General features: G+C 55.2%; 1 protein-coding gene across 1 annotated transcript; it reads right to left on the bottom strand.

Annotated features, from left to right (window-relative positions):
• Nucleotides 1-973: 973 nt before the first annotated feature.
• On the bottom strand, nt 974-8,232 carry PPIF (peptidylprolyl isomerase F). Its single transcript, XM_032141347.2, has 6 exons — nt 7,958-8,232; nt 6,591-6,621; nt 5,942-6,030; nt 4,112-4,208; nt 3,304-3,379; nt 974-1,990 (listed from the first exon to the last, which is right to left on the bottom strand). Exons 1-6 carry the CDS (start codon nt 8,150-8,152, stop codon nt 1,855-1,857), a joined length of 624 nt encoding a protein of 207 aa, XP_031997238.1. The 5' UTR covers nt 8,153-8,232; the 3' UTR covers nt 974-1,854.
• Nucleotides 8,233-8,654: the final 422 nt, after the last annotated feature.

Below are 8,654 nucleotides of genomic sequence, written 5' to 3'. Positions count from 1 at the left end.
CAACTGCCTGACCACGCCACGGCCCTGTCTACCTAGGGAAGCTCTTACCTCCAATCCTGCCTTCCCTGTGAATTCGGAAACACCTAGAAGTCAATTCCAAATGGAACTGGCTTATCCTAGGAAGTCCACTCCTAACCTCAAGATGATGGAGGCTCCTTTGCTCTGGCATCCCTCCTCTTTCCTAAGACCTGACAAGGGAAAGGTCATCATCCTTGTCACTCCAGAGTGCTTAGGAAGATGCGCCAGACACGGCGTTATGCACTTCATGTGGATCACCACCCTACGAGGTGGGCCTTATTGTTACCCCATGTTAGGATTCTTGTATTGCTATAAAAAAATACTTGAGACTGAGTAATTTATTATTAAAGAGGTTTAATTGGCTTATGGTTCTGCAGGATGTGCAGGAAGCATGGTGCTGGCATCTGCTCAGCTTCCAGGGAGGCCTCAGGAAACTTATGACCATGGCAAAAGGTGAAAGGGGATCAGGCATGTCACATGGTGAAAGCAAGAGCAAGAAGAGGGCAGGGGGAGGTGCCACACACTTTTAAATGACCATATCTTGCAATAGTTCACTATCAAGAAAACAGTACCAAGCCATGAGATACCCGTCCCCATGATCCAAACACCTCGTACCAGGCCCCACCTCCAGCACTGGGGATTACAGTTCAACATGAGATTTGGCTGGGGACAAATATTCAAACTATATGGCCTCCTTATGCAGCTGAGGGAAACAGACTTGGGGTCACTTAAGGGGAGGAGCTGGGATTCAGGGTGGAGCCAGTGCTCATGGCATAGGCTGTGGGTGCTAAGGTCGCTTGTCTGAGCCTCATCTCTAAGGCAGGGAGGACAAGTTGCCAGCACGATGACATGAAACCATCCACATGAACATCCTGAGCATGGCACCTGCCACGGAGAGCTCAGTAAAGATCAGCTCTAAGTTACAGATCCCTCTTCCAGAAACCAGGTACCAGTCTTCCATAGAAAATAGGATTTATTTTCACATTTAAGGTGAACACAAATACATGTTCCAGAAATGTTTTATGTATAATACATCATCAGTAGATTGAATTTCTTTAACACACAGAAAAATCAAAGCCTACCAGGAAATGCTTCCCTCCAGAGCACAGGAGCTTACAGGCCACTTGTTAGCAACACAGGAATTCACATTGTCTAGGCACAGCTCAAGTGAGGTTTGTTCCCAGGCTCAACTGCTCCTACCTCCATGGGCCCTCCTCAAAAATGACAGCAGCAAACCAACGGGCTTCACAGTAACCAGGAGGAAAGATCTCAGCGGGGGAAACCTTCACAAAATCCCTAAGTTGTGTTTCAAAAGCCAAGCTCTGGGGTCTGTGGCCTGTGGCCTGTGTCACCAACTCAGGTCACACCACAGCATGGGGAAACTAGTGTTGCAGTTTCACTTCTAGTCAATCTTGTTAATTAAATTATCCCAATCAGGAAGACAACATTAAACAGGTATTAGAGTCCTTTTGCAAAACTGACTGTCCCCCTTGGTCAAGGAAAAGACCTTCACTTGGATGCTAACCCATCACCACCACCATGTCCAAGGCACAGATGAATCTGGGCTGGGCAATCACAGGCAATGCTTGACGAGGGGTGGGTGACATCACATCCAAAAAGATGCCCAGAAATGAGGTCGTGAGGAAGGGTGGGTATTAGGAAGCAATGTGGTGGGTCCTGGCCGAGGTCTGACATCCCTAGCAGCCTTCCTCAGGCACACCGTGACGGTGGAGTGGGCACAGGTATCGTTTCGGGCACCTTGGCTGACAGCCCAAGGCGGCCACCTGGGTGCATGGACATTTGCAGCTGCCACCGTGCCAGCACCCTGGCCACAGATTAGCTCAACTGGCCACAGTCTGTGATGACAATCTTCTTGGATGTCTTCCCACTCTTAGAGCCGAAAGATTCGATTTTCTTCACGACGTCCATGCCCTCTTTGACGTGACCGAACACAACATGCTTGCCATCCAACCTGTGAGGACGGGTGACCCAGGTGAGCAACAGTGTAGTGCAATGTCATCCAATGCCATGGCCCTGGTCATGGAATTAGTTACCGAAAACAGCAATTCTGAAAAGAATCCCCATGGAATAGCTAGATCTACCCCCAAAGCTCGATCAAGCCTTGTTGAGCGCCCCAAATACACCCCAGAGGATGCCTGGCTTCCAGGACACATTCTGTCACTCATGTTGTGACCTTGCCTTAGGCCACGTAGCCTGAATCCTGGTAACCCTATCTATCAAAAGTGGAGTATTCTTTGTTCCGCACGGGGAGGTAACAGGATACTGAAATGCTCTGAAGAAAGAAGAAGTCCATACAAATGGAGCCACGTTAACGGTCATGAATGATGAGTCAAGAGCCAAAGGAACAAGGGTGGTGAAACTGAGGAGTCCTGGGCAGCTCTCAAGCCGAGAGAGTCCAATAATGTAAAAGGCGGCTCAGTCCAGCTCCAGCGAAGCTGGCGTGGTTCCAGCCAAGAGCAGAACTGCAGGATCCACTGGGGTCCCATGAAGGAGCAAAGAGCAGGCTGAACCAGCAAGGACCTGCCCAGCCCTGCCGGCCACATTTCTTGGGCTTGGAGGCTGGACACTTCTAGTGTCCACCCCACCTTGGTCTCCCTAAAATCCTCGGAAATGGGCTTTACCAAGTCATCTCCCAGCCAGTTCATCCCCAGGTGCCCCAGGGCTAGGACATTTGGGACTCTGGCCAGAGAAATTTATCCCTTAGAGGAAAATGTACCAGGAAAGAGACATCCCTAAAATCCATGGGCATTGAAAACAGGGCCCTTACAGGCCTGTGGCTATCTGCAGGCTTATGATAATACAGGGGCTTCATTTGGAAATTTGCTGATATCCAAATGTCTGCTGCAGCATTGCCAAGGCTCAGCCCATGGTCAAGACAAGCCTGGGAAACTCCATGTTAAAACCACACAAGTGGGCTTCTACTCAGTCCCTCCTGAGGCCTCATAATATGTTTTGCAACATTTCCCAAATGTATCTGGTAGAGAAACCCTTTCGTGTGTGCGTATGAGCAGAACACACTGAGAAAATTCCAGGTGACAGCAACAATGGGAACCCGAACCATGACAGAGGTGCAGGAACAATCCCAATTCTCCCTTGATCCTTCCACTAACTTTCTCTTTCTCATACAAACACACAGTCTAGGAGAGGGCCACTGTCCCAGAGCAGATGGCCTGGCTGTAAACTGCCTGCCCCTAAAAGTGCATGAATCCTCCTCCAGCTGCAAGGCTACCTGCATTCCCAGAGGGCCTGGGGCAGGGAACTCACCAGTCTGTCTTTATAGTGCAGATGAAGAACTGGGAGCCGTTGGTGTTAGGACCAGCATTAGCCATGGACAGGACACCTGCAAAAACCAGCAGGGCTGAGCCACACTGCCCATGGAGGCACCTGCCTGGGAGGGCATTTGAAAGGGCAGATGGTGCAAACCACACCAGGGACATTTGAGTCTGCAGATCCTGGGACCCAGAAGAGGAGAACCAGGGCCCGATACCAGCCCCCAGGGTGTGCCTGCCTTTGCTGCCTGCTAGTTCTCAGTGGGGTGGCCTGAGAGGACAGGGCCTTGTGGAAGCTCTCAGTGGTAGGGCTGGGGCGGGACCCGGGGCAGGACCCCAGGCCCTGACCTCCAGACTTCTCCACATTCTACCTTGGGTCTTATAGGTGACACGATGCTGCCACAATAACCACTCTGGCTTCCAAACCATTTGCTTTTTGTCTAAGCAAGATTTTAAATAATCCTCAAAGGACCTAAGGACCATTCTGCAACAATTCTAAGTGTCCTAGAATTTCCAACCCGAAACTCAGAGGACAAACAGGGAGGTGGCCAGGGCCTCCATTCTGCTTAAAGGTTCTTCCACAAAGTTCCCAAAGGAAACCCTGCTTTTTAAACTGAGAGATGAGAAAACTCTAGGGAAACTCAACAAGCCAGAAATGCTGAGACAGCCTACAGTGCCGCAGGGAGGAAGGAGCCTAATCAGATACTGGGCGGTGACTGCATGTGGCCTCTCGGGGCCTGCTGGGGCTTCCAGGCCAGGTCAGAGCTGTGGGGACACTCACCCTAGAGGAGGCTCCCACTCACCTGGCCCCACGTGCTTCAGTGTAAAGTTCTCGTCAGGAAAGCGGCTTCCGTAGATGGACTTCCCGCCTGTGCCGTTGTGGTTGGTGAAGTCGCCCGCCTGTGAGCACACAGCACCTTCTGAGTGGCTGCCATGGAGCAGGCGGGGGCCACGGCCCTGGCGCTGGCAGCAGCCTCAGCCCACCCAAGCCCACCCACTTGGCACCCCTCAGGTAAAGGGGTCAATAAACATCCAATAAAGTAAGAGCTAATAATAAGAATAATAAGCAAAAAAAAAAAGACAAAACTTAAATATCTTTTGTCACAGTAACTACCTTTGTTTCCAAATGACTTACTTTTTGTCTGAGCAAATTCTTAAGTAATCTTCAAAAGACCTAATGGCCATTCTAAGATGATACTTAGTGACCCAGAATTTAACCCACTCCTCCTGGAGGACAACAAGGAAGAGGCCAGAAGCCCCCCCAGTTCCTGAGTCTAGTCTGTGGGAGTACCAGCAGCTGGTCCAGACCAGCTCCCCATGCCAAGTCCCCTCACTGTCCGCGCACTGCCCCTTACCCAGCCCAGCAGCTTTCCCAACCCTTGCAGACCCAGGACAGAGTCTGCCCAGGGCTGGCATCTTTCCTCAGGCCTCAGCTAAGGCCCAGGCAGCCGTGGCCAAACCTGCATGGGGCACCCATGGCCAGAAGAGCCTGATAGCAGCCCCTATGCCTAGCGCTGCCCAGCCCAGGCCATGGCTGGCTGCTGTTTTCCTGAGATGGGATCCATGGGTAAGAGAGGAGAACTGACCAGCCCAGCTGAAGCATCCACAGGTGTCAATTAGGTGCTCCCTAATTGATATCCCTCCCAACGGATGACTCAGGACTCTGATCTGGACTCCCAGTGCCACCGCCTTGTGCCAGGGAACCCTCCCACGCTGGAGTCCCCAGCCTGGCTCAGGACTTCCACGTCAGCTCCTGCTTTACCATCAGCCTCAGGGCTGGGCTAGGCCTGCCGTCCCTGTGTTCACCCCATATTCAAGCTTCGCCGCACACAAGACGTCCAGCCCCAACCCGCTGCCACTTACCATGGTTCGATGACGGCCACCAGGTCAGGGTGGAGGGAATGGGGAGAGAATTCCAGGCAGAAAGGTCTTCAAAGAGGTCATGACAGCCATGCCCCTGCCTCCAGGCTCTGCCTGCCCAGGACACCCAATCCCTGATCTTGAAGGTCTGTGCTAATAGAGGACCAGCCCCAACACCACCTGGGTCCTGACCCACGGGCAGCTCCTGCTGCAACACCTACCCCCAAACCTCTGACACAGCAATACCAATGCTTGTGAAAACTGAGCGTGACACATGACCGAAAAACATTCATTTCACCGAGAATAATGCCTTTCTCTGGGAAGGGAAGCCCCAAGTCCTGGCGTGTGTGTCCTACCCTGGAACTGTCTTCCTCCTCCGCCTCCTCCACTTCTCTCTCTCCCTCTCTTATCTCCCAGGCCAGTGCTCAGGGGCACACAGGGAACAAGGTCAGAGACCACTGGAATATGCTGGCTCTTCAAAGTCTTCAAGGCCACCCCCAGCACATCCATCTCCCAAACCAGCTCTCTCTTGATAGACTACACCTCCCAGTCCCCTGGGCAGGGCCTGCCACTGGCCTGGAGTGGCAGTGGGTTGGGGCTGGGCTTCCATGTGCAGTGAAGCCTGGATACAGGGCTAATGCAGGGAGGGCAGCCTGGCCGACAGAGCAACTGCAGCTGCCCTGCTCAGCACCTTCCTCATACCAGGCATCTTCATACACTCACAGGGCAGCTCCTGCTCTCATCCCCCCTTACAGGAGAGGAAACTACATTACCTGGCACATGAAGGAAGGGATCACCCTGTGGAAGGTGGAGCCTTTGTAGCCGAAGCCCTTCTCACCAGTGCACAGGGCTCTGAAGTTCTCTGAGGGTCGAAGGGAAACACAGGTCAACAGGGCCAGGCCCCAATTCCAGGGTCATACCCGTTCCAGCCAAAATCCCTGCTACATCCCCAGCAGTGAACAGGGGGATAAAGACCCTGGCCCACCTCTTGCGTCTGCTCTGCCCAACTCGCTATGTAAGTGGACAAGTCACTCCCCTTCCCAGTCCTCAGTACCTGAGCACTGTGACAAGAGTACAGGCTCATGGCTGTGCTGGCACCAGCAGGGCACGGACTCAAGGGCTGTGTGCCCATCACCCTGCCTCATTGGGCACCAGGAGTGGGGAAGTGTCTGGGAAATTTACATGTGCCTTCCACTGGCTCTGAGGCTCCCAGCTACTATGAGAGAGGAGCGCAGAGCCAACGTTGAGGCCCAGAGAGGGACGGAAGGGCTGCCCCAGGGCACCCAGTGGCTGAGCCACACATGGAGCTCCCATCTGTCAGGGGTCTCTGAGCCCCAACTCTTCTCACCACGCCACCCACCTTGCCCTGCCTGGCCCCCTTCCCTCTAGACCCATCTCAGAAGGCCCCAGGCCCTGTCTTACCAGCTGTCTTTGGGACAACATCCGCCTTCAGCTGTTGGGGGAGAAGAGGGACAAAAGAGGATGGTCATTGGAGAGGCAGGTGAAGGTGGGTGTCTCTCAGCACCTACCCACCCCCACAGCGGCCAAGGAGGCTGAGGAAGAAGCACGTGGACATTCCATTCCCATTATTGTCAACCCCCATGGGAGGCAGCTCTATCATTTCTGGAAGCCGTTTCCTGAACCCAAGGCTGGAGGAGGTAGCCTTGGTTTCCTAATCTGTCAGAAGAGATGACAATGCTATCTTGGCCTACTTCTGTGGACACAGCTGGCAGTGCTCCCACAGCTGGGCCCAAAGCATCAGAAATTCAGGGACAAGAGAGTGGGTCTAAGGTAGAAGCCAGTCCAGCTCCTCGATTCCAGGTTGGGAAACTGAGACCCAGGGAGAGGCATGAGGGTGTGGGGAGGGAAGGCTGAAGCCCCATCCCAGCCAGTTTCCACCCTCGAAGCTGCAAGACCCACCCTTGAACCAAATGGAAGCAGGAAGGATGCCCTATTTTCCAAAAGAAACTGAGACTGAAGAAGAAATATCAAGGGCTCCCTGGGAAACGGGCCAGTCAACACAAACTGACCCCTGCTGTCAACGTGGGGCCGATCTGAAGGCTCCACTAGGGCTTTCCCTCTAAAGTTACCCTGGTGACTGTTTCTTACTTTGCTTTAGAAAAGACCCAAAGAAAGAGTTAGGGGAGGTGCTGAGTGTGGCCCCCAAGGACGGTGGCAGGGGTTGAGGCGCCCGGCACACTGCCTCTGAGTGTGTCCCGACTCGCAGGAGGGGCATTCTGGGGTCTGCCAGGTGGCCGGGGTCTCAGGCCTACTGGGCCTGCACTACTGCTGGAAACCACCTCTGGCTCCATTTCCCAGCACCCCCAGTGTGAGCCCGACCGCGGGGGCGGGGCCGGAGCCAGGGAGTGCTCCGTGTTGTGCAAGGGCCGCCACGTGAGCACCCGCTGGGCCACAACGCTCACCCCAAGACCCCTGACACCCACCTCGGAGCTCCGCTCCGGATCTAGGCGCAGCCCCAGAAGCCTCCTGGAGCCCCTCCCTCGTGTCCGGGCCGGCCCAGAGGTGCTGGGCCCTCCCTCTCTGCGATCTGACCTTGAGATTTCTCCTCCACACGTGCCCTCCCTCCCGTCTCCCCCGCTCCAGTGCTCCGAGAGAGGCCGGAAGAAATCATTCTGACGCCCATTCTCAGAAATGGGGAAACTGAGGCCCAGAGCCCGGCATGGGGAGGCCCAAGGTCACCCAGCGGGCCCGGCACCGCGCCGCCCGGGGCCCAGGGCTTTCCCCGGGCCCGTGTCCCGCGCCCAGGCCGGCCCTGCGAGCGGTCTCACCTCCAGCACCACGCGGCCGAGCGGCTTCCCGTCGGCGCCCACGTCCAGGTACACGAGCGGGTTCCCGGAGGAGGAGGAAGAGGACGGGTCGCCGGCGCCCTTGCTGCAGGCGCGGGCCGCGGGGAGGCGCAGCGGCACGGAGCGCGGGACGGAGAGCAGGCCGAGCCAGCGGGAGCCGCAGCGCAACGCCAGCATCGCGGGCGCGGGTCGGGCGGGGAGAACACAGAACTCAGAAATGGAGGTCGCGCGCGCCCAGAAGGCCGAGTCCCCGGCAGCAGCGCGCCGCAGCCTTTATTGGCCTGCCCAGGTTCGCGGCCCCGCCCCCGCCCCGCCTCCTCCAGGCCTGTCCGTGGGCGACCCCTGCCGGCCGCAGCGGGCAGCGCAGCCAGCCGGTGGGGCCGCGGAGCGTGAAGTGCTTTGAAACACTCCCGCCTCCAGGCCCAGAGACCCGGAGGACAGACACCACCCGGCAAAAGGATGCTGGTTCCATGTTTATTAAGGTACCAGCAGATTTTTTTAAAAAGGGAAAAACTGCTAAAACGTAATTAACTCCAAAATATGAGCATCTACACGTTGCAATTTGAATATAATAGCAAAAGTCTACCTTTGAGCTCTTTATAGGTAAGGCTCAGGCCAAATAAGCTTCCCTGCTGCCCTAGGTCCTGCAGTCCCAGAGGGTTAGAGAAAGGTCAGATGA

The sequence above is a fragment of the Hylobates moloch genome, unplaced genomic scaffold (genome assembly GCF_009828535.3).
Source record: "Hylobates moloch isolate HMO894 unplaced genomic scaffold, HMol_V3 SCAFFOLD_3, whole genome shotgun sequence".
Classification (NCBI taxonomy): domain Eukaryota; kingdom Metazoa; phylum Chordata; class Mammalia; order Primates; family Hylobatidae; genus Hylobates; species Hylobates moloch.
This window is presented reverse-complemented; position numbering and strand designations above follow the sequence as displayed.

Coding starts and splice junctions, on each gene's coding strand:
- PPIF (XM_032141347.2), bottom strand. CDS start 8,152: ATGCTGGCGTTGCGCTGCGGCTCCCGCTGGCTCGGCCTGCTCTCCGTC. Junction 6,622..7,957: donor TCGGCCGCGTGGTGCTGGAG/GTGAGACCGCTC, acceptor CTCCCCCAACAG/CTGAAGGCGGATGTTGTCCC. Junction 4,209..5,941: donor TCCCTTCCTTCATGTGCCAG/GTAATGTAGTTT, acceptor GTGTGCTCACAG/GCGGGCGACTTCACCAACCA.